Below are 26,827 nucleotides of genomic sequence, written 5' to 3'. Positions count from 1 at the left end.
CGAATATCTGTACCTATCGGCTCAGCAAATATCTCTCTTAATGTATCGTTTTTGTCGCACCTGGAAATATATTGGGCAACTAATTTATATTTTTATCAGAAAACAAACTAATTTTACTGCTAATTCGAGTGCATAGATCAATAAATATAGTCGGTCGAGAGGGATTAATATGCGTCCATTCTACGAAAAGTCTCTTCCTGAATCGACATATCTTGTGACCTCTAACGAACGATCTCCCTTGGTCACCGGAGAAAATGGAGGGAGAGAGGGTGATTAATCTACCGCCTGGATGGAAGTATTGGATAGCATAAAACTTCACCAAGCAGTATAACCCCTCTCCCCCCATAAGTGTCGCCCACGAACCGACAATGCACTCCCGCATGCTATACATCATTCGCAACAACCTTCTCCCCCTCCTCCTGCGGGGGAATACGTAGCACAACTTAAGTAACGTCCATCTTCCCCTCCCTCGCTCTGGGGACACTTTATAATATAAGCGTCGGATCTGCTGGTAAGGTCTTCTGTTCCGCATCTCGAGTGGGTTAGAGTGGCGGATCTGCTGAAGTCTCTATTTGCTGCTGAGGAGGTGTTAGTTCTCATTTGGAGCACTTGAGATTTGTTCACTCCTAAAGGTGCCAATCGAGGAAAGGAAGAGCAATGGAGTCCCTGCGTGTCATGCTCGTCGTCTTCGGTATCCTGGCTCTGGAGACTTCAACGCCAGCTCTCGCCAAACCTACCGGAATACGTGAGTGTTACCTTAAGCAGAACGATGTATCCTGCCTCTAAATATTCGTTCCTCAATTCTTCTTCTAAGTAGTCAACCCTTGGGTTGGTTTGCAGTAGCCTTCCATCGTTGTCTGTCTTCCGCCAGCCTTTTCAGCTCTAGGTAATTGTTGCAGCCATTGTCTTTCGTTACTTGGGTAATGAAATTCAACCTCGGTCTTCCTCTGCGGTTATTTCCTTCCACGGTAGCTTCCAAAATTGTCTTTACCAATCCATCATTTCTCAGTAAATGACCAACCCACTTATTTGGTTACCCACAAGGTGGAAGGCTTTCCAATTATTATTATCAAAGTATTATGCCGGTTAATGCAGGTTTCCAGAGAGTATTTTAAAAGAATTCTGGCCGCCTCCCTTCCCTTCATGCACTTCCCTCTTTAATTCATCGGAAGGCCAACTCCCTTTCATTCTATCTAAAAATCCTGTTCACTAACTTCCTCTCCCTTGTTTACCTAACATTCTACCCTTGTTTCAGCTTTCAACTTCGCAATTTAAAAGAAAATAATTTTCGCTTTCATTATTGAAAAATAGTTAAGCCATTATGTACGACAACCAACTACGTTAAAAACCAAAATTGCGGTACTCAGAATACGGATAATTTTCTCCATATATTTTTAGATAGGCTTTTTGCACCTAATTGAACCGACTGTAGCCAGTTAATAGCGAAATGTTCATGAAATTGACGTGGTTTTGAGTCCAATCAAAGAACTCATGTCGTAGTGGCTCAAAAAGTAGAACGGCGACTTATCTACATTTTATTTTTATCATTATTTTCATTATATAGTGAAAAATTTATTAGTTTATATCGAAGCGACGTATGTATTTTAGCTGTTCTTGCGGTAATTTGACAAAAATATCGCAAACGGCCTTTGTAAAATTGACAATTTTCAAGTGCAATTTCCATAATTTATAGGACGAGAAGCCTGTTTTTTTTTTTGTAGCCGCCAGTCGATGAAGTATATTAGAAGAGCATATTTAGCCATTTTTGAGAAAATGATATATAGTTCGTTTCTTGTACCAACCTCGTTAATGTATTTAATGGTAAAATTGCGATATTATCTTAGTATCCGTATGCAGTTTCCCTTGAGCCTGACCTTAACGAAAGCCGCGAAAGGGACTGTGGCTGAACGTCCAATCCAACTAATGGGATGCTGTATATGAAGTGTCCTTCTCAAGCAGAGGTGAGGATAACCTCTTTTGTAAAATATGCACCACTTCTGGGATTTGATTTCTGGACCAAGAAGGTACCCAACAGTAGTTTCCAAACCAACCTGACCTGGATTTGCGGTTTTAGTTATTTTTTCTCGATCCGGATGTTTACGTTGGAACTCAAAAGATTACGAGAATAGGAAGCTAATGTGGCGAGGAAGACTAATGAGTTACAGAAACCTTTCCCCTTGCAATTAGTGCTGATTTCAAGCTAATAAATAATCCAAATTTCCTCAACTATTTCATTTTGAAACATCGCCTCCTATTAATGAAAGTAGGCGGTAAGCAGTGGCTGCCATGTTTGTCAGTCATTAACTGAGAAATAAATTTTTGCTTGCTACTTGCCATTGATTTGTTGCCGTCGCCTTTGCGGTGATAGGATTCTCATCCCGTCATTCATGCCTTCATTTCAACAAATAGCGTATTTGACTTTTAATTTGTATCATTTAATTTTCTTAACACCTCATAAATTTATTGAATTTATTTTTGTAAACTGTTCTCGCCCAATTTTGTGCGAGAGTGAAAGGACAGATAATCGGATTATCTATGAGTATTAGGGATTCACACATTTATATTTTCTGTATTGCGTTCTTTGCATGTCCATGGAAAAATACTTCAATTTATGTCAGCAATTGAAAGATTAATATTAAGATCACATTGTCACAGAAAGAATGTCATAGAGAACGCGCGAGCATAGTGGGTAGAGTGCTTGGCTGCCGACTGAATGGTCTCGAGTTCAAATCTTGAGTGTCTCCGGACACCCATAAGCAGATCCTTAACCTACGAGGTGGCTCAAGGGAAAGAACTGGTTCTCTAGCCTGTTGTGTGCTATTCAAATGCCTGAGCCGTATCCGGAATAAGCTCTATCTTCACTGGCATTAGTGCCAATACAATGCTTTTAAATTACCATCTCCTGTAAAAGCCCTGGCCCGGGGGAAGAGTGGACCGGATTGTGGTCTAATCCGGTGCCAGGTAAAATAAAACCCTAGTTAAGTCAAGTTAATACAAAATCCTTTTGGTTGACTCACTAAGTGATTATATTCATGGCTTGTATTTTTTCAAAATGGATTATTTCCAATGGCCTTCCAACTAACAGCGTTCATTTGCTAAGTACGACGCCATCCTTCACGAATTAATCAAAAACTTTTCTTTCAAGTAACCTGAAGTCCTAAATTTCTTTTCGATCTGTCCCCACTATAAAACATTGAGTGAATAAAATTTCTTTATTTAATTTCGTGAATTAGAGTAAAAACCCTTAAGGGTCTCCTAAGAATTGACGCTAATTTTGTGGTGAAATATAATTGAATATCCATCCATTTGTAACGGGTTTCTTTCCGATGACCGTGCTTATTCCGAGGGTCGTCTCTTCAATGGCAAAAACTAGGTGTGTGTGAGCATTAATCTTTCGTTTCCTTTCCTTACTTCCTGCTCACACTTTTTCCATAGGCATGTTTCCCTTGTGTATGCACCGTTATATGAGTTGCCGCAATACGGAAGAGTCGAAGCGGTAAGTAAACTGAAACGGCAAAATATTCAGAGAGCATCATGACCGTCATTTCAATTTTTAATCGACTTAAAACTTTTTATACTTCAAGGATTTCAATGATATTGGTCTTCTTGATTTCATTTTGTAGCAGGAAGTGAATTTTAATTTGAATTGAAGAGGGTTGGTGTAGTTAATAGAATTTTCTAGCGTCAGTAAATATTCCGCGAGAGCAGTTGCACTCGGGTGTGACATAACTCTCTGAAGTCTCATGGTCGAAGGACAAGGCTACATGTTGCTCTTATTCCCAACGTCTGATTTCTTAGTATTGGCTGGCGTTGTGTCGGAGCCGGTTGCAGATGGAGACAAATATGTATTATTTTTCCAATTCTGATACGATGCTTTTATTATTATGCTATTATGCCCCCGACTACTAGATGAAGAATTGTTCTTGTGTACAAAATAAATACCATTCACTCTGTGGTTTGACCCGAAATATGATTTGGATAAGCGAGAGTTTATCTCTAGTTCCAAGTCACGGGAATGTGACACTTAACATTCAGAGCAGGGGAAGAAAGGAGGGTTCTTCAGCTTAGTAAAACCACTTGTCTGTTTCCACACACTTTTATTTAAACCGACCATGGTTTCGGCAACTCGTGCCATTATCAAGGTACATAGCCTTGGGTGACAGCCTTTGTCACCCAAGGCTATGTACCTTGACACCCAAACACCGACACCCAAAAAGGCTGCCCAAAAGGCTGTCACCCAAGGCTATGTACCTTGATAATGGCACGAGTTGCCGAAACCATGGTCGGTTTCGATAAAAGTGTGTGGAAAGACAAGTGGTTTTACTAAGCTGAATATCAAAGATTTCCACCGTATCACGCCGGATACTGTATCTTTTATTTAAAGGAGGGTTCCTTTCTGTGGACTATCTCGCACTTCTGGGATTTTATGGACAGTAAAAGAATAAAACTTTGTTAAGAATATTTGTATATTAAAAATAGGCACGAACCGGGTTTCATAACATAGTAATATTTGTAAACCAGGGCCGTGCCTAATTAAATATACAGGTGAACCTAACAAAGTTTTATTATATTATTGTCCATAATTGAAAGGTTTCACATTGCTGAGCCTGAAGTTATCAGTTATATATAGGATTTTAGTTTTGGGGACCGCGAAGGTTTTGGCCGGGATTCGAAGCTCAAACCTTCCTATCAGTTGCCGCTTGGAAACACCGCCTTCCATTTTCATGCCTCTCTATTCTACATGAAACATTTTTTAAGCTCATAAATCACGCTAAGCGTTTTGCACTATTTATTATGAAAGAGGAAGTGATATTAATGATCGATTTATCAAATTCAACGATTGGTTTTAGAAAATTATTTCACAGTAAAATCTTTTTGTACACGCAAACTTTCTGGATCAGTGATCATGTTTATATGAATTGGATTGTTTTAATTTTTCGCCCTGTTTTTAAAGCATTTAGAATATTGTAACTTGACAGATGACTCCCATGATGTTCCAATCCGAGTTTATTTCCTAAAGCCCTCGCATATAGATTTCATTACACTTTGAAAGCAGAGTACTTTAAGCATGAATTTGTCACAGCATTTAGTTGGATAAGCCAGCTATTTATGTAATTGCGCACATTTTGTGTGAAGTTCACTTCCGAGGTACCTATTCTTTTAATATATCGATCGCCGAATATTTTTCTACACGTCCATTCAATGAAATTATGAACAACAATTTTTACCGGAGGAGGTTTCATGGACCATTTTGGAAATCACACCATCCTGTCCTACGTCCCATATTGAACTTCCCTCTTCGATTCCCAGCAAGCCCTAATCCCTTTCATTTTATCAAACAATCCTATTCTCTTACGCCCCCTCCTCGGTTTCCCATCGTTCTTCCCTCTAACACGACTTTTAGCGTCCCCTCCCCGTTTAATACTCGCTCAATCCGAACCCACTCTACCCTCCCTATTTCATTTAGGAGTTAATTCTCCTCACCCTTGAAGTGCACCAATCAAAGTCGTAGAAATTGCTTTGGATGAGGAAGCGCACTGTTAGTTAGGAATCTAGAAGCATCTGTTTTTAAAAAATCCACACGTGGGGAAACACGTTGAACGCCGTGGTTTACTTTTTTATGCCCGTATAGAAAGCGTCTCACAGACGTCACTCTAAGCCTTCCGCGTTCGCGAGAAACCTAATGCCAGACCATGTGCGATTGATTGCCGACCTTCAGCCAGCGCGGTAAATCCAGAACAAAGACGGATTTATGAAAAGCCCATTACGCTGGAATATGGAGGAGATATCTCGGAATATCTATTTCTCATCACGCATCGCGCTTCTCTCTATTTTGTGTCGCAAGTTACCTGTCGTCTATAAAGTGATAGTGAGAGAGCAACTTTAGGCATAAAAGGAAGCGATTTTTCCGTAAAAATCGCTGGATGCTTTCATTTCCCTTAGTTTCATGACATTCCCATATTGTTTTTAGTTTGAATCAGAATTGGTATTACCTATCCCAGTAAAGAATGCTTGGAAATGAGTTAAGAAAAAGTCACGAGCCTAAGGTGCGATCTCTAAATGCACCATAAATCATCGCCTACAGTCCGTAAGAAATTCTATGCGTCATAGATTGAATTCCAATATCGGTTACATATTGGCACATTTTCTAATCAACGGGTGTTGGTTATGTGAGAATTATAGCATCATTCTAGATTCAGTTTAGCCACTAGCCGAGATATAGAATTGTCCTAAAAGCATTATTTATGTAAACAGGCGAATAGAATTATAAATTGAAAGTATTTTACATTTACGAACTGTGCCCTTGAGTACTTTTTTGCTTTTATACGATTTATCGGAAAAAATGGCATTTTATGTGACGTTGTGAATAGAATAATACTCTGAAAGTTTTATATGAATGGCGCTATTGGTAATCAAGGCATTTCGAGTGAAATGGATAGAAAGAAATACCAACCCCGCTGCTATCGACATGGAGGTTGTAATTTTTGAGTATGGAAATGGATACTCCCGGTTGTAATTTTGACTAAATGGATCTAAATGGTGTTTTAAATTTATCCCATTAGAGATACTTACCCCTAGTTTTAAAATTTTCTTTCGTTTGCCATGCAGCTCTTATGGCCATTGATGATCGTACTGTTTTTCAAAACTACTATGTATGCTGCGTGTCATTATTCATTTGTAATTTTCAATATTGCTTTATGGAAAACTGCATCACTAATTTCTTTTCTCTTCTTTTCCCGGGCGTGCAGCAAGCTACATTCACATCTGTAAGAAGAGTGATCCCAATGTAGAAAACTGCATCAAACATTCCATCGAAGATCTGCGGCCTCAACTGGTCAAAGGTAAGATTTATAATCATGTTTCTATGGTAAATGCTTGTGATTTGTCCCTCATCAATTGTAAATGTTTTTCTAAGTTAAACCATAACTTCTATTAATAGCATAAATCATTCCGATATTATACTTTCAACACGACCCTATATTAAAATTTTTCTTAAGTAGACTGAAACGACCGCCAAAAATATTTATAAGTCTTTTGTGGTGTAATTTGTGTTGCAATACGCCTTGTAGTATTGGCTTTGTGAAATAGTAATAGATTCTATCAGCTATGATTCTCATTTTTCACGCTACGGGCTCAAAAGACATTTGTCAATGACCAGTAATAACAACGTCGCGCTAACCCCTTTTTAAACCTTCGTTCAAATTGCAAGTGTTGTAGGAACCTACGATATACCTTCAGGAACAGCTTGGGGAATTCATGAGAGTTAATTGCTTGTTATCTTGAGAACTACTTTCGCATTAATTCTTCTCTTATGTTTGCCTCGTTGTAACATTTTAACATCCCGCCCGCCACGAAACATCACCACCAAAAAATATCAGTGCTCGATAATAATTTTCATCTGATCAACTCAATATTCTTCCATTTGATTCATAGGTATACCTGAGCTCAATGTACCAGCCCTGGAACCCCTGGTGCTCCCTGAGGTGGTCGTATCTAGAGGTTCGAACACTGCTAATTTCAAGGCTGTCGGGAAGAACGTTAAAGTTTTCGGCGCTGGGTCATTTGAAATCCAGGATATCAAGTGAGTACATATCAGTTTACCTTAAGTTTGGCTGCGTATTAAAATGAGGCTCCCAGTTAGTATACGGTGTAGTTTATAAACTACTCAACTTAAGGCTGGTCGGCGATATTTGGTGGAACTTGGTGACAGGAAACATAATAAAGATACACTTGTATGTTCCACAGAAGTTTTAATAACCGACCCAGGTTTCTACACTATGTCATTTTCAAAGGTGACATAGTGACATAGTGTATTGTCGAAACCTGGGTCGGTTATTAAAACTTCTGTGAAACATCCAACAGAGTATCTTTAATATAAACTACTGTCTAGCTATAAGCACTGAATTCCAGTAGTTGTAGTGTCTAGTGATAGGTGTATCTACGGAAAATCGTTAAAATTTCCTACCTCATAGGATTTTTTCCTCTTCTGTAGAAACATTAAGGCCCGTATCGTCAGTCGCTTCTTTAGCCATCCTTCATCTTCCTCGGCTCCTAAAGGATAGATTTCAGTTCGAGAGACGTCCGAAGGTCTTCTTCAGCGCACTTTGCTGGTGAAGGACTCCTCGCCAGCGTAGGTTGGTCTGACCCAGCCTTCACAACCATTTCATCACTTTAAATATTTTTAAACAGGCCTTACATAAAAGATAGGTTGGTAGAAATGATTTTGTTTTTATTATTTGTGATGGCGATAACGTTTTAATTTTGTTTACGTTCATTTTTCTGTTTATTTCTGCTTTACATTGCAATGTTATCCGTTGGCCGGTGCATCAAAGGCAATGATTGAACAGCGTATTATCATGGATATTAAAGCTGTAAGGAGATGTTTGTGTATTTCGACACATAAAAACCTTAATTAGAGGTATTCCTGAGGCATAATCATTCGCGATCATGTTGAATGACATGTGATAAAAGTCGTCATATCCCATCACCCAGCACGTAAAAATCATCTCTACATCGATGTAAAAAGCCTACAAATAAAGTTTTCTTGCGCATCTGCACTAGAAATGGATATGGAGTAACTACGTAATGCAATTGTGTGCATCAAGTATTCCTCTTAAGCTTAGAAAGGGAAAGTTTAGTCACTTCTTATTCACATTTCAACGCAAAGGTTGATTATTTACATTAATAAAATATAATTGCCTTTGTGTATGACATCAATATTGTAACCGACTTAGCCCAGTCGTTAGCGCCCGTCGCTACTACGCGGAAGGCCCACGTTCGATGCTGCTTGAAGGTGAATTTTTTTTAGCTTTTTTTTGTATTTCTTTAGCATAAACTTACGTTAAACTATTAATTTTATGATTTTAAATCAGAATAGTGTTTTCTGGATTGAAACTCTTTCACGCGCACTGTGCACGCTCTGTCGGTTTTATTATCTTTTGATTTTGATAGTTTTTATCGAACTGCTGTGGCCATTTCGGTATCAATTACCAAACCAGTTTGATATAACTTATCAAACTGGTTTGATAATTGTTACTAAATTTTTCAATGAGCCATATGACGACCGAAAAGTTTGATAAATTTCATCAGAATTCGATAGTTCTAACTAAACCTTTTTTCCGCGTACGATTACTTATCTCGGCAATACTTGAGGAATTGCCAAAATCCAGTGGAATTTTATTCGGAAAGGGAATGATGGCTTTAAAATAAAACGACACGTTGGCAAACAACTTTTTGCATTATATTACCTACACCCCAGGAATTATTTAATCGTCATGTTGGCTTACGTTAATGCTGGATTGTTTAGGTGTACGTTTCGACTACTAAAGACTATAGTTGATATTTACTAATCATCTAACTGAGGAAACTTGTTGCTTTTTTCCCACGCTTCGGTCTGTTGTATATTTGAAGTATGAATTATCTATGAATTTTCGGTGAATTTAATTTCTGATTCCAATGCAAACTGTCACTGCGTCCGTTTTCTTATTTTCTTGAATATCCCTATGTTTGATTACCAAATTAAACAGAAAAACTCTTTCCGCGTTACCCATTCGCTCCATTTCGGCATATTTTGTGGCCCGTGTGACGCTGGGCGTAATCCAGTACACGCTCCCAATGCTCCCGAGTGCTCCCGCTTCAGACGCTACAGATTCGTGGTCCACTTTCGCTCCTATCGCTCCCAGTGCTACCCTACTGGATCACGGCTGGAGCGATTGTAGCATTTGTTAGTCGTTTGTTTTACTAGTATCGTCTGCTCGGATATTAGATCGTCTGAATTAGGGATTGTTATAGCCCCTTGTACTTTACTTAGCGTGTTAGAGAGGTCAGTAATATAAATGACAAAAAGAATATGACCATGGGGTACACCACAAGAAATCTATTTAATATTAGATCTTCATTGGATACCATGATCGGGCACCACAGCAGACCGATGCTTGTCCTGAAGATTTTACCCACTGGTTTGCAAATCCTCTAACAACAAGGTGATAAACTTAAACTATAAAGAGCAGATCATATGATACATATTAAAGAAGATAAGACTGATTAAATACCTTATTAGAGAAATTTCAATTAAACGAAAAATAAGCCTAATTAACTTAACTCACCTAAAAGCCTGCGTTTAAACGATACAGGTACAAGTTAATGCCTATTTGCGTGAATTATTTTTGTGGACCGAAACGGAACATGTACGAATGTTTGAACCTAGCTAAAATAGGTTAAATTTGTCGATCATGCATTTGCACAAGTTGAGTGGTTACACGTGAAACCACTTAACGTGCAACAACGCAACCGTACGGTACATTTCGTGTTCTTTCTCGCGTTCATACATTTAGACTTGTACGGATTTATGTAGGTGTAAAAAGGCCTTAAGTGGAGTGTCCTTTATACGATTTATCAATTGCACTCATGACATTGTATGACAGTCTCAAAAGCAGTCCTACACTTGAACCAATCTCGTCAACAACGAGCCTTAAGTCTAAGACCGTGGCCTTAAGCATAAATGCAATGCGTGTCAACCTGACCTTAAGAAAATTACATAAGTAAAATACAACCGAACATCAATAATTGATTAAACTTCAGTTGAAGATTAGAGGAAGATATCATCATTTAACAGAGAATACAATCTTCATGGGAAAAGCTTGAAGAAAACCTTATAGGTTGGCCGCCAAAAAGCAACAAACGGAATGCTTTAACTAGAAGTTCACGTACCCTAACCTAAGAAGTCATATTCTATCTCAATTTCACGCAATATCAAGTTCAAATAACTAATAATTGATCTAAATAACAAATAAATCAATATAACTTACAAAATTAACATAATTCTTATATGTAACGGACGGAATTAATGCTTCGACCGGAAAGTTCACTCACTACATGTCTTATTAATTTCGAATAGCCATTTTCTATCTCCCCTTCTCGCTAGCTCAAGCTTAAACCACTAATAATTAAATAATATTATATATAATTAATTATCACAACAACAAATTTTATAAGATATCTTGGTCTTGCCGCTCAATTTCTTCCCCGATCTGGCCCGTGGCGACTCTGAATTGTGAAACCATTGAGTTACAGCCATTTGCCTCACCGTAATATCCCCCGAATAGTTCTTTAACCATTTGTTTTTAGCATTTACTATCCAGGCTCTCTTAGCGACTTCTTCCATCAACTCCAAATGGTCATATTATTGCCGGTCAGGTCCACAATTGTTATGAACACCATTTTCTTTTGCCTTCCTTCCCGTTCAAATTCGCGCTGAAAACCGGTTCGCTCCAGCCTACCTACCTATTTCTTGGGAGCGTTTGTAGCGAGAGAGAAGCGAATATAGTGACGTCATGCGTGACGTACGAGAACGCTACGGGAGCTTTTGTAGCTTCTACTGGACCACGCAAAGACTCGCTTCCAGCGCTTCGGAGCACTGGGAGCTTGTACTGGACTACGCCCGCTAGGTGAGTTATGCTTTGTCTTTGTTTGACTGGATGAACGGATCTCAGAACCGGACATTCCATGAGCGACGAAAATGATCCAAAAGACCAGCTTAAGTCGGAAGATAAAGAAGAGCTTCACTGAGGATCGTCTCTCGAACGTAATCGCGTCCTTCGCGAAGGAGGCCGCCGAAGGAATCCTAAGTGAAGACGAGATCTGAAGGAGCGACTGACGATATGGGCCTAAATCATGGTTTCGCTAGTAGTAGGACCCGCCCGCCTCTGCGACGGTGCGGGATTCCTCTTCCCTGCCCTTCCAATCAAATCCACTCCTTGGACGCGTCGTCGGGCTCGTATCCTCCTTCCTTTCTCCTTCCATGTCCTCCCCCTTCCGTGGTGAGGGTGAAAAGCGAGAGCTTACTGACCCTGCCCCGGGGCTGTAACTCCGCGAGCCCGCCCTGGGGGGTTGTGTTTGAATCGCTCGTAATAATTCCACTCACTCACCATCACGAGCGGTCCATTACGAGTGCTCACCAACACGAAGGGTAATTGGTGTGTTTGAAACTTTTCGTCTCGAAGTCGTAATGGAGCCTTCGTAATGAGATGGATCACGAGTGGTGGTTGTGGCAACGTTGTAATTTCCTTCATTTGTTTACGAATTCGTCAGTAGCGCGGTGTAAATTAAAGTAAACAAAGGCGTAAATATGAAGTTATCGCTAAGCAGAAATATATGCTTCGGCAATTCATTCTGAAGGTACACTATATAAAATGAAACGTGTTGCGACATTAATGATTAATTCATTATTAATAAACCATTAAGCGTATTAGTTATTTATATTTACGTTACATTAGCCTCTTATTCTTCCATATCTGATCCATATTTTTCGGTAAATGATCGTTTTCTTATAAAGTAATTATTTTTTACAGAGTGATTAGCTTAAATGAAACGTAAAAATAACTACTTACTCAAAAATAGAAAAATATGTAGCATCGTATATGTTGCTGAGAAACTATGTTTCCATAAATTGCCATTTAAGAATCTCATAACATTTGTTGTGATTAATAAATTTTCCCTCAGCGTTGGCAAGATTTGAAATCTGCCGCTAAAGTAGCGTGTTACAATCGTGAGGGCACCCAGACTGGGAGTGGAGCCCTTAAATTTAAGGAGCTTAATCATATTAAAAAACGTATGATAGCACTGATAGGGAAGAATGCGACACACGGGCATGAAGACTTGCAGGAAATACTAATCATTTTCGATATTGAGGTAATACTAACATTAGCGTAGCAGACCCCAAGTGTAACTAAGTTGAGTATGTCACAAAATAGAATCATTGGTTATTTCAGCAACAGAATTCTTCAGTAGGCCATGTAGATGAAGAAAAAAATAGTCAATCTGTAGATTCAAGTAATCTTTCTTCCTTTGACCCGATCCCATCAACCTCAAAATCTCCTTCCACATCTACTATGAGTGTTTCAACACTTATTTCCACTTCTAATCCACTTTCCATAATTATTCAGACAGTCTCAATTTCTAATCCCGACTCAAGCTCACTCCCTCAAATCAAACTACCACAACAAGCACCATTGTTTCAATTCTAAAGACGAGGCGGACGACCCTAAAGCAAGTCTTGCATAATATCCCAAGAGGAAAAGCTTATACAGCCTGTATGTGCGACTACATAGTATGTGCAGCAAAATGGCCCAACTTATGTGGCCATTTCCTCTTGGGATTTTAGCCTGAAATTAGCTCTGAGCTCTATTTTGTGTTTGAGTGAACTTTCCAGCATATTGTTTTTCATTGAAAGTTATTCTGTACCATAAGAATTACTACTGCTGTGCTGAATCCACTTTCCATAACCTAACACTCATACATGTCCTGCACATTTTAATCAACTTTAATTATACCAAGGGCAAAAATTAATGCTGGAAGATAGGAGCAATAAGAGAAATGCCCATTTTTCAAAGTTCAAGTTGAAAAAATTCCAGTAATGAAAAGAAAATTAGAAGATGAATAGGAATGGAGGGAGGTTTAAGATGTGAAAAAGATAAAATAGAATTTGATCTACATAGGGAATTTAGTATCCAATAAGACCTGCAAGAATATCCTCAAAGCAGTGCATATATACTTCATGCCCAATTCTAATTTCTAGTAATTAAATAGGGGAAGAAACAATATAATTGTTTCAAAAATTTACTCTCCTATTAAAAAAAATCTAATTAGCCTCTTGCTTAATCCTATTGGTTCAATCTAAGACTCGACTTGGTTTATCAAAGATGCTGTTATAAAATTAATGCTATTCTAATCCATTAGGTTTGTCACTATTTTAGGAGAACATTTAAATTTATCTTACACAAGGTCTAGGTTATATAAAAAATAGCATCAATAACATGCATCTTGGCATTGAATTGTCTTTATTTTCAAAGAAAAGAACAACACATAGTATCGTTGATGTACTGCAATAGAAATAACGTTATACAAGGAGTTGGTATACATCACATTCATGGATCACATTAATGTGAAGTTGAGAAAGTAGAGCATATCATAGAAACATAAAGTTTTGTATGCCATAATGGATTTATTATTGAATATTGAGTATTAACAACCATTATGGATGGCAAACCTGTGATCCTCATTAATCATTTTCACAAAAGACAAATAATGCAAGCAACCATCAAATTTATGAGTAATTCCATTCCCATTGGCAGAAAGTAATCTCCGCTGCATACCACTGCGGACATACCTACACCTAAGTAGGGAAACCAAATAGAAAATGAAGCAGAAATAGTATAAGCAGAGGAAAAGTAAGAAAAAGTAGCAGTTGAAGGAGTAAAAACATTGCTTTTACCACATGGTGATTAATTTTGTCTACCATGGTCTCATTACAGCTTACCATTTTAGAGGTCTCACCTTGAACATGTTACACTGTAACGAAACCATGGTCAGACACAATAAATCACCATGTGGAATTAGTAAAGTTTTTATTCCTTCATCTCCTATGATAAAGCATTTCCACCGAGTTACACCCACTACTATTAACTATAGTAAAAATAAACCTAGACCACACATGAAAGACTGTCATTCAGACTCCTGCTTATTGTACAGTGGGTATGCCTTGGGAGGCTCAGTATGAAGAGGGCCAAAAAAAAATGTTTCAGCACATTTGAAGAGAAAAAGTGGCTTGGACATCAAAACTGTTGGTATTGAACACCAATGTTTGTTGGAAACCCCTAAAAATTGATGTAACTGTTTCGATTAGTTTTAGATTATGAAAGATTAGAAGATGGGTTAAGTGAAACAAGGTACATACCAAGCTTGTAGTGATAAAAAGTCACCAAGGAGTCAAGCAGTTTATCCTGCAATCTGAAGGCCTGGTTACACGGTACATAAACACATAGTTAATGCGTGAAATCATAAACGATTGTGGTGGACCGGAACAGAACATATACAACTGGATGAACCACATAGAACAGGTTCTATTTTCTGTTCCTGCGTCCACACAAGTTTGGTGGTTATACAGTGCATTTTCAAGTTCATTCGCGCATTCAATCATTTAAGCATTAACTTGAGCATGTTAATGTATCACGTAACCAGGCTTTACAGATGATAGACTTCCTAGTAGATCTAAGAATTATTATTTATACATAGATTAGTATTCTGAGAAAAATGCACACCAGAGTATTTCCATTGAAATAATTAGTCAACCAAACAACCACTGAACAGCATCCTTTGGATTAGTATTTTAAATATTACGATTTAGAAGGGGTTGTCCAGAATCCTCACCCAAATTTGAACCTGGGAGAATCTGGTTGAGTTAGTCTGAAAAATTAAAAATACAACAGTAACAGAAAATCAACATATCAAAACCTTCAGATTAAAAAAATGAACAGAAACCATTAAAATCAAAGCAAATTAAGATGAGTCAAAATAATCTTATTCTAACATGCCTCCCATTCCTTAGGCTATTCATTGCTATTTGAGGATCTATTGCTTTGGGGATATATTGCTATAGAACATGGCAGATATGCATGGTTTCAATTAGTATAATCATGGATATATAATAATTATATTCTATTTTGGAAAACCAGTTATGTAAGTCAATGTAAGAAGCTCATTAGGCTACTCATTGACACTAAAATATCATTCAGCAGGTAATGGGTTACAATGTAAATTTCTAAAAAGTAATTGACCCTAGTTGCTTCAAAATAAAATATTATTACATCACATGAACTCACCACTTGCATATTAATCAAATGATATATGTTATAATTTAAATAATCCCTTTCCTTTATCACTACATGATTTTTTTGGAGATGCCACCATGGCAATGTGAGTTCCATCTATTATTCTGATTTTCATAGGGAATACATACATCACATATAACCAGTAAAAACCAACCACTTAATGCATGACGCGTACATACTTGCCTAAGAAATATAGCATTAGGTCTACTGCGTTCACTATTCACGGATGTTCATAAATTTTTAAACCAAGTTAGTATATACCTACGCCAGCGCTATGATATTGAATTTGGGCTATGGTCCACGGTCACCCATCGTTAAAGAGATAGTCATTTATAGTTTTTGTCACCTCTTCCACCCTCCGGCACAAAAAGCTTCTCTCCATGTTCATATATGCATCATAAGCTATGTATGGCACTTATTGTCCAACAGCATTGACGGTAAGAGTAGCCAATACCTGTAATGAAATGAGTGTTTATCTTGAGGCAAAGTTGAACATTTGTCGACACACACTGTTACATGCGCGAGTGAGAAACAACCTTAATGTATTTTCATGGTTATATATTCGGCTATTTTAAGTTAGAGATAAGCTAATATGTAATGAGGCCCATATTACACAATTAAATACAAGATACCAATACTCGGAATTAGTAACACAATAAAACTATAGTAATCAACGTCCCGTCAAAAGAAACTAATGACCGAGGATATTTTTCGCAAAACTACCGTTCTAATACGAAAGATCAAAGCCAAATTTGAAGAATAATAAATAAACTTATCCTAAAATAGCGAAATACGGTAACGGAAGGACATTAGCACTGTTAAAACACTTTTAAACGAATTATTCAGGATGAACGGTAAAACAATTCAATTGCACTTATCGAGTTTGAGTAAATAATCATTCCAGCAAGGCACAATTTGCTTCTCAACAACCAGAAGTTGACTCTCCACCACATATCCCTCTCTGCAGAAATGAAAATGTTGGGAAAACAACAGGAGAACGTATTTACATTGTACGCGCTTTGCGTACGGCAGTATTTGTTTTGGGGGCAAATTCAAATACACCAATTTAAAATTAATGTCATGATGCCAGCACATCGCTTTTCGGAGTTCCTCATTCTCCTTCTTTACTTGAAACATGATCTTTTTTAATGATTTATTAAACTTTTGCACTCCAACTTAGCAGAATAATGTCCTCAATTTATTAAGATATTGCAAGTTAGAACAGCGGTAATAAAGTTAGATTTCTTCGCGTTTCACATCTTATTTAACTTTGGATCACAACCAGAAATCGGTGTAAAATTTCTATGATTAAAAACAATAAATATTCATACATGGAACATGTGTACTTACTTTGTTTACATTACTTACAGCTGATGTCCGTGAAGCTTCGGAGATGTATGGCATCAATCAGATTTTGCGTTCAGCGTTCATTGAGGCGAAAAAGGTTTCTGAATTCCTTCTCACTCAGTTCAAAGGCGTCTCCTCTTCTCCTGAAATTACGCTGTGTTCTCTCCGCAGTTAAATCCTCGTCGCTAAAATTCTCATGCGCGTACATTAACATCATGAAATCCGCCATGTTGTTTACTTGGTATCCATCGTAGTCAATCCTTAGTAATCATCCCGACCGGTAGCTACCGAGTCAGATAATTACGAAGGGTTTTTACGAGTGAAATTTTTACGAGTGATTCAAACACACCAAAATCCCGAATCGCTCGTAATTGTACCACGTGACTCCTTGGTTACGTGCTCGGAATAATTACGAGCGATTCAAACACAACCCCCCTGGAGTCTCGTTACCACTGGTGATAGGTATCCAACGAAATGCTCGATGGATTTTTCTCCTCACAGAAAAATTTGCCAATTTCGTTGGTAAATTAGGTAATAATAGGGTAGTTTGCTTCATCAAAGAAAACGAAAGGCATTGATTGCAATTCGTTACCCACCATTACTGTATTCATAATATACAAATTATTTCGTTTTAGAAATACCGGTTTAGACGAATGGCAATGGTCCATTTTTATCCTCATTTGAAAAGGGCCAGATTGGCGCCCATGCGATGCCACTCCACGTGACGTCAGAGGGACCTAGTTTCTATACGAGAAGATAGGAGTTATACATCGTATGAGGTTACCAATGCATGCATGAGGCGCAGAGCTCAGGGAAACATGTCTTAATAATCACTTAGTAAAACTGGCTAAGATCATAAAGTTTTCTTCATTTGATAAGGTATTAATAATCCTTATTTAAGCCAAGCGCTACCAGCCAGCAGGGTACTCAGCTACCCGCTAGCAGCCTGTGTCGTATCAGCGCTCAACTCGCCTCAAGGTCACCTCACAGGGCGGCAGCGGGAACCAGAAATACGTCACACGGAGAGATTTCCCGGCATTCATACTTAGCCGTCGCGTTTTCGTGCGCTTGAAAATTTTCACTTTTCATTTAATCGCGAAAAATAGATATCGTCATTTAAAAATCTAAAAGCGTGAAATACGTACTCCAGGAGTAATAATATTTCGAATTAGGCAATAAAAAAATAATAGGAAACCACCCTATTGAATTATTGGGTCCCGGCCCCCGATGTATTGTATCCTTCAAAGGGCCCTCCTTGGGCTCTCATTCGCTGTCTAGTAATAGGACAAGATAATTTTAAAGATGTTTTTAAAAAATTTTCAATGCACGTATGCAAATAAGTACACGTTGATGTTTAAATATGCGGGCTATTGAGTAATACTCACCATCTTATTAATGTAATTTTCTGGATAAATAAATAAAAACTTCCAACTCCTTCATGTGAACATCATAGTGATAATTTCATTTTTCCTTAGTCATCATTAAAATCATCCCATTTTTCACTCGTATATTTTTGAGAGTCATGATTAAATTTTCGGTTGGAAATCTTCGGAAATTTATGCTTTTTGATACAGAATTATGATTTGAGGACTCCTTATCGTTGACTATTAACAATTTTCGGAATCTCATGTAGGCGCATCAATGAAAGGTTTAAAATTTACGGAATGCGCATAATCACGTAGGTGCGTATGCTATGGAATCCAAAGTGAGACTGCAATAAAACATTTAGCTGAAGTATTTTGAACATAAAGGGATAATTATTTCATTCACCATATAGTGTTGAGCGAGGCCATATTTTTCTCCTAAACTGCAATTATTTCCACCTTAACTGATGATTTTAGCCTAATAACTCAGATCTTCCGTTCTGTATCTTCTCATTAAGCGCTTAGTTAAATATAAAACATCATAGTAGATACGATACCTTTCATAAAATATAGAAAAAAATTACAAATGAAAGGAGGGTAAACACTAAAAAACCGTGTTAAGAGAATGTGATATTGCCGGCTAATATTTAATATCCAACTCTGATTCTATTGGAGTGTTATCATTGCTCTCAGTTATTATTTAATGGTAAGCTAAGTTTTGGAAAACAAAAAAGTTGAATTACGTATAACGCAACCGATTCGTTTTGAACATACACTCCTTTTTAATCTTTTTAAAATCCATAGTGCCTAAATATGCCTTGTGTCAGATAATTTGTTCTTTTCAAGTCATTTTATCAGGCATTTAGTCCTTGTGTAATGTAATTATTGGCTTTCAGTGGCAATAAATCTCGTACAACATTATTCCCGCGCAGATTTTAATGCGTGTTTGGATACTTATGTTTCCGTTCCTAATTTCGTCTTCTAATGGTTGAGCATTAAATAATCCCCAGGCAATTAAACATCCCTTCCACGCTCAGTACACGCTCCATCCACACCGTCCATTCATTGTCTCCTCCGTATCTCAATTAAAAGTTACCTCTCCTCACCCACCATGGTCAGCACTTCCTCGTTCCTCCTCCTCTCCGTTCACTTCACCTTCTCCATTTTTCTCCACACCCACATCTCGAACGCCTCCAGTCTTCTCTCCTCCTCCTTCTTAAGTTTCCACGTTTCCATACCTACCGTAAAGCGTTACAATCCATATCTGACTCTTCACTAGCCTTTTCTTTGAACTCTTACATAAAGATGCTTTCATAAGCTCTGTTGAAAACCCTTCATATTTTTGAATAATTTAAACGAAGATTGTGAAGGTAAACGTATTTTGTGTGTTATTTTTATGTGTATCGAAGCCCTATTCATTCCGTATATCGTTGCTAATCCACGATTATGTGTGTGCACACGAACAGAGCATCCGATCAGCCGCTTGCGAGGCAATTCGAGGGCCTTAGCACCCGCAATCCAAGCGATCAACCGGCGAGGACAGCAAAACCCAGCTCGGAGACTTCCTCGTCGACGCGGACGAAAGAGATTGCGATGCAGCTCCCAGATGAGCCCGGATTCTTCTTTCTACCCCTGGACGGCGTAGAACAATTCTTTGAATTTCCTGCTTTTTCACTTTTTATATTGTAGTGGCTGAGATAAACTCGATGATCGGCAAGGAATTTTGCTCAAATTACGACATGACTACAATATAGCTTTGTTTATTCCTCATACATTAACGATTTCTACTCAACTGGTTGCCGCCAATTCTGGTTATCCACGGGAGTCCTCAGTCTAATATGAATAAAATTGAAGTATTTACTGTATTAATGGCTGAAATATTGCAGTCATTTTACTAACGGTTGCGAGGCGTGATTTTGTCTCAGTAATCTTTTCTTCGCTTCACGATCCTGAGATTAATTTGACTTAGCTCTCCATTAGATTTTTCCCATCAGCTAATCTTTTCATGCGACACCTCATGTAAATTCTTGATAGCTTGTCCTTTCCAGCGAATTCAAGCCCTTCCGTAGCCGATCCTTCTGTCTATTTGCCCTTCAAAGATTATCTCCATCATATACGTGGCCGATGCACAGTTCCGTATTTTTTTCTTTCTTCTTAGCAAGCTATCTTCCATTCACTAATTTCCTGTCCACCACGCTAACCAAGTAGTGTTAATGGTCCACGCTCTCCTTAAAAATCATTGCCTCGTTGTTTACGAACTAGTTTGGATTGAATAGGTCATTTATTATATACTCCTCTGTCTGGAAAACTTTTGTCTGGATATACTCTTTTGTCTGGAAACAGGAGCTCAATGACACTTCATTCAAGATCATAGTTTACCGAATTATGGTTGCAACTTTAATATGTGTTGCTATAATTTATCCCCAGTATCCGTGTTTTATTTATAATTACGTGCATAGGTCGATTCAGGGGGATACGGGGGCACGTTCCCCCCCCACACGCTTAAAAAATTGACAAGATTTTTTATACGGTTATTATTACGTTCGTTTTATTTAATGTATAACGAGCTTCAATAATTTAATTTAATATTAATAACTTTCATATCAAAATAAAGAAAATATGTTTTACAGTAATTGTTTTATTTTTTTAAAATCTCAAATTTAAAAAGATCTGTGAGACCCTTCACCCCCCCCCCCCCCCCCAGAAAAAATCCTGGATCCTCCCTTGTGTACGTATGAAGCGAAAATGTTGTTGTGAAAGAGGGCAAGTTTGTGATTTATTCTCATGCCGAAAAAAGTATGATTCGGTAGTGGTAGATAAGTATATAGCTTGTAATTTCTTTCTGGTCATTCTGCGTTCAATTTTTTATTGGCTGTCATGTGATGCTTTGAATGTATGAGGAAGTGAAGAATTTCTTTTGTCATCAAGGACCGAAGCGATGGTGGTATATTGAGATAATGCGAGGACGAAATTATAAGGTAATCTTCAACGATTCTCGGGAATATTCTATAAATGAGTCGTGAAAATAATGTAAGCTTGTGAATCTGACATTTTCCAGGAATATGTTTTGTTCTTGTGTTGTCTCCTCTTCAAAAACTCAGCAATTTATTCAGGAAATAAATGCACTTTAATATGATTGTTTTGTCACCAGTTATTTATTCACTGCATTTTAATCTACCGCCATTCCCCGTTATAGTTCGCATTGTTCTTGCCCGTTCGTTTGCACGTAGGTAAATTTGATTAGTTTTCCTCCTGTTCCAATCTGTTTGCGGCGCTATAACTTCTCTATTAAGATTTGCAGTCATATGTAGCTCATACGTGACATCATATCATGTCTTAAATTTCAGTTTTCCCCTGAGAAAAATATTGCGACGAATGAATGGAATTGTGGTCAACCGCCAATAAATTCTTTCTTTCCATGCCTATGCACCTGTTGATTATTATTTTCCCGCCCTCGCACTGCTGCCAGCAGTGTTGTGGAACACCATAAAGAATGCGAAAATCCGACGGAGTAAAAAATCATTTGCCTTGATCGGGATTTGGACGCGGACCCCCCTAACTCACGCCAGATGTTCTGCCACTCTAATTGCCTTGGAATATTTTTCTAAGTTGGAGTTTTGGCAGAGCAATGACGAAAATTCGGAGTGTCCAAATGCCGATCTTGGTGAAGGCACGCTTATTCCTCAGTGACATTTTCGAGCTAAAAGTGCCCTTGCGAATGGCTCCGTAGTGGGTTAACGGTTATGTAATGAAATCATAGAATTCTACTATCAATATAACGCTACCGTTAATTCTGCAGCATAATTAATCTGCATGGGATTTAATGATCTAAATTATAAAAAAAATCATTTTTCGAAGTGGGGATTGCCTTGTGCTCAGAAATTCTTCTCAGCAATATATTCATCAAATTTGCACTGGTGGTGAGTTACATACTCAATATATGCTCGTGTCGTGAGTACTTCAAAATTCAATGGAACTATATGCGTGAAGCAGGTACGCAATGAAAAGACCACGACACTGGCTAACCTTTACTATAACATTTCCTTAGTAATCCATTTTATAGAATATTAAAACTCTCTTAGACAGTCAGGCGTCACTTCATATCCAGATATTCTTCCACTTATTTTACGTGAATATGAAGATGTTTCATTTGTTTTTCAATCTGCATTCCCTTTTGGCAGATACTTAAGTACAAAACTGTATATTCGGGTCTCCTCAGCTCTACCTTAAATTTCGGGCAGTTTCGATGCATTTTGTCGCTGAAAGAGAAAGTTCTACAATTCGGAAGCAGTCAAAAACCCTTCATCCTTCTGGAATAATACTATAAATAAGTGTTAAGTGATGATTTAACTAAGTTTAAATCCTTGCAACACCGCTAATAATTGCTACTCATAGTTCTCCATGAGTGGGATAGCGTTTGCTTGACTGATAACGGGTAATTTCAAAAGATCTCTATTTCCATATCTATTTCAAGGTATATCATTAATGCCTTTCAGACTTTTATCAGTGTCTAGATTTATCATATTTTCTGTTCTGCTTGTTTTTATTTTCCAGGGCGGATCTTGACAAGAATATATTCAAAGCTGTGATAACTATCCCAAAGCTGTACTTTGATGCTGATTATGAAGTTGATGCGAAGATCCTTGTACTCCCCTTGAAAGGCAGAGGCCCTATGACAGCAAATGCGAGTGAGTATATCGGAATGAAATGATTTTATAGTACGTAATTTCGAGAGATGGCTAAAATACCAAAAAATATATCTGGGCTCAATAAGAGTTAATTTTTAAAAATTGGAGTCAGTTAAAAGTACAAGTTACAATTTTCAGAAGTAACCCCTTGCAGTAAGAAGTACGATTTCATTTATTTTCGGATTTTTTACATGTCTCGTGAGGGCTACGCACCACAATCAGATGAGTTTTGTTAACCTACAAGTTAAAAATCTATAATTTGCATTTACAAATGGCGCATTTTACTAATAATCCGCAACATTTAATGAAAAGTAGAGAAAAATATATGATACCTTGCGTAAGACTAAGACGGATGAGGTGAAGTTTGAAAAAAATTTGCATTGTCTTACATCATGGGAGGGGGATGGTCAAAAAATGTAATAAATCAACGAGAATAATACTTACACGGCCTCAATGGTTACATTTCTAGTTTGTCATATATTCTTACCATTTTTCTTCGACTACAGCGCCTATTACCGTAACTTAGCCAATTTAAGCGTGTGTGGATACACTCGTGCATACGACGCGGGCTTTTGGAACTAAGCACTCCGATAGGGCATGAGCCAAGTAGTAGCGATTACTTTTAGAAAGCAAATAGTATATATCAAGTAATAATTACATTATTGAAAACGTAGTGATTAAAAGTAAAAAGTAAACGAAATGTAATCATTTCCGATAAATCAATTATTATTACACAGATACTCCTCAAATCGGGTCATTTCCTATAAAATACGGATTTTCGTTTTTAATTTCCTCATTTTAATATATTTATTTAATCATGAATATCCAATATTTCTATCATATAAAGTATTGAGGAATGCGCACTAAGCGATAATATAAGTATGAGGCCGATCGAGGAGAACGGACAAAATTGACATTTAGAAAAACACAGAAACACTTAAAGAAAGACACTCACAAAAAACTTTTCAGACGTTTCAGCGGGTTGACCCGCTATCCTCAGTGCTGAACTTCCACTGCCGCAGCAGTTCACCTTCCACATACCAATATTTCTATCATGGTACACATGAAGCAATCAAACCATTTATGTTTTTCGAGTTCAATAGTCCTATCGTTTTTTTTTAATACTGTGGTTTTATATTTTACAGCAAACGTGAAGGGAGATATTGAGATGAAAGGAAGCATCGTGGAGAAGGATGGTGAGAAGTACCTTAAATTCACTAATACCAACTTGAAGGTGGATATAGCCAACTATAGGGTTCACCTTGACGGTCTCTTTGGAGGAGACAAAGTGCTTGGTAAATATTTACTGTTGTTATGAGAATGGTTTTACAATAATTGGTTTCATTGTGAACACGATCCATAAATATCATCTTAATGGCCAGTTTAAATTTATTTTCTAGTTCCTGTACGTATTTTTAAAACTTATTTACCTGAATTTTCGATAAAGAACGAAAACACGATGCTTTTTGTTTCCTTACGAAAGCATACCATTAAGGGCTCCATGGAGATTAGTTCTTTATTCAGTTCAACGATTGATGTTATCAGGAACAATTTTACTATTAGTAAGAAAAATTCTTTACTCGCATTCCTTACGCAATATGATAAGTCTTGTGTTTTGAGTGATGATTCCCGGCCGCAGATAGCAGTGTCATTCATACCCGTGAGAAATAAAAATAAAGCTATCACGTTTGATAATACTCCAAGGCAGGTACGGTTTTCCCAATCATATTACGAGACATATCCGCATGCGAATATTATATGGACTTTTTTACGTAAATTTGTTTAAGATATACCTTATGGCTCTCTGTCATCCTACTCCTCAAGTATTTGTAATGATAAGATATTTTAACTGCTGTGTGGATGTATACCACGATTATAATTTATTTATTTTGCGGAGAAATCAGTTCTCTTACTTTTCACGTCAACAGCTACATGTTATTAAGTAAATTTCAATAAAATGTATTCTTTCAACAGCGGTGTAAAAATACTCCGTTTCTGTTCATTCTGTTCTGAACTTAAAATGAAAAAATACGTAAAGGAATACTTTAAAAAATTTGTATCGGCATATGTTTAGTTTCGAATAGGAAAAATGATCGAAATGATCGGATACCGCAGTCGAACCCCTTATCGGACCGCTACGATATGTTGTTACAGTACATCCGCATGTTAATAATCAAAATGTCGGTTAACTAAGGTTGTTGTATCCACATTGCACAGATTTAGGAGAGATTTCTTGCCAATTTAGCATGTAAGAAAAAACGAAAAAGCACTGATTCCTTTATTTCTTTCTTATAGGCGAGGCCACGAATGCCGCTCTTAATGAGGGCAGCAGGGACTTCATTCAAGCCTTGACGCCTGTTATTGAGAAGACAACGGGTGATATCCTGATGAAGATAGGAAACCAGATTACAGAAACCTTCACTTATGATCAGCTATTCCCGGAAAACTAATTCAACTTGTTGTTTTTTTAAATTTTACATATATTGCAAAACAAAATTTTATACATTCTTCATTTTAATTCCTCTCACACTCGGAGAGAATTTTGTTAGGCAAAATTTTCACCGAAGTGTCATTGGTTGTAAAATTCTGTGGAAAATGTGTATGAAATAATAATTCCAGTATTTCTTTATTCATTATTTTTCATACGCTGAAGCCTGAAAAATACGTTGTACCTTATGTTATTTACCAAAGAGTTTATATCTATGTTATCATAAAAAAAGAAACTGGGCGGTCAAGATAAAGTAAATAAGTTCGATTATGTTTAAATGCCAAAGTTTGTACCTTAAGTCTGTAAAAAGGTAAAATAAAACTGTTGACGTCATACCATACTTCTAAATCATTAATGTCAGTTATTTAGAATGAAATTACGAAAAAAATACGCCAAGATGTTATCTTTGACACTCAGAGGAGATATTGATGGATTACAGGATTTATTGCAAGCTCGTGTAGAAATTTTATTGGTGTCAATTTTACTTTTTTGCATGTTGATAATTATTGTCACTAACACTATTGCTTTGTTTTAGTTTGGTAATTGAAAATGGTTTACTGTTAGACATGCCAAATGTGACAATGTAAATGAAGCGTTACTCTTTGTTGATGACTGGTTAGAATAAAAATAAAAAATAAAATGGTGATTATTATTGATTTTCCTCCCAAATTTATTTATGACATGGTGCGCAATTTCAATTCATATTAATGTACCGCAGTTTTAGAGTAGTTGCACATCCGATAATAGGTGATTTCATGATAAATATAATTTACATAATTTTTTAAATTTAATAATGTAATTTTTTATTACGTAATTTATTTTTTTCTAAAATATTGCTTCAATTTTTAAAGGTGTTTTTTCAACAAAGTGATTACGTAGTTATTCACTTTCGTCATATAAAATGTAAATTCCTTGGAAAAGCTCATAAGTTTACAATGAATTATAGGTATCCGGTATGCCGTGTACATGTTTCCAGCACCAATGGTAATTTTTGCACCCGTGTGCATGACTGAGCGCGAAGTCTCTTCTTATATATACATTGCTTCGAATTAACTGTAATACCTGGAGCGCTTATATTCCCTCTTCTCTCTGTTTGCTGGAATGCAATCACATCATTGAATATAGGCAAATGGACTTGCCTATCCATAATCCACGATTTTAATAGGCTCAATTTTTTTTCGTAATTTACTACTGCGGTAACAACAAATTATTTTGACAGTTATTTCATGAATTCCATCATATTTCTTGTTAAAATTTAATATTTTCATTCAC

General features: G+C 37.2%; 1 protein-coding gene and 1 long non-coding RNA gene across 2 annotated transcripts; one reads left to right on the top strand and one right to left on the bottom strand.

Moving 5' to 3' along the window:
* Positions 1 to 512: 512 nt before the first annotated feature.
* LOC124161092 (circadian clock-controlled protein daywake-like) lies at positions 513 to 26,195 on the top strand. The gene is made up of 6 exons (XM_046537286.1): positions 513 to 745; positions 6,750 to 6,842; positions 7,435 to 7,582; positions 22,934 to 23,067; positions 24,213 to 24,362; positions 25,363 to 26,195. The coding sequence occupies exons 1-6, from the start codon at positions 658 to 660 to the stop codon at positions 25,515 to 25,517; spliced, it is 768 nt and encodes a 255-aa protein (XP_046393242.1). The 5' UTR covers positions 513 to 657; the 3' UTR covers positions 25,518 to 26,195.
* On the bottom strand, positions 13,822 to 15,200 carry LOC124161093. The gene is made up of 2 exons (XR_006865316.1): positions 15,099 to 15,200; positions 13,822 to 14,173 (listed from the first exon to the last, which is right to left on the bottom strand). It is a non-coding gene; the product is annotated as an uncharacterized LOC124161093 (long non-coding RNA).
* Positions 26,196 to 26,827: the final 632 nt, after the last annotated feature.

Source organism: Ischnura elegans, chromosome 6 (assembly GCF_921293095.1).
Source record: "Ischnura elegans chromosome 6, ioIscEleg1.1, whole genome shotgun sequence".
NCBI classification, from domain to species: domain Eukaryota; kingdom Metazoa; phylum Arthropoda; class Insecta; order Odonata; family Coenagrionidae; genus Ischnura; species Ischnura elegans.
Note: the sequence above shows the minus strand (reverse complement) of the source record. Positions and strands in the feature narration are given on the sequence as shown.

What these genes read in the sequence shown, in the direction of transcription:
- LOC124161092 (XM_046537286.1), top strand. Translation starts at nt 658, where the DNA reads ATGGAGTCCCTGCGTGTCATGCTCGTCGTCTTCGGTATCCTGGCTCTG. An exon ending in TTTGAAATCCAGGATATCAA is followed by an intron (nt 7,583 to 22,933) that starts GTGAGTACATAT and finishes TTTATTTTCCAG; the next exon opens with GGCGGATCTTGACAAGAATA. An exon ending in CCCTATGACAGCAAATGCGA is followed by an intron (nt 23,068 to 24,212) that starts GTGAGTATATCG and finishes TATATTTTACAG; the next exon opens with CAAACGTGAAGGGAGATATT.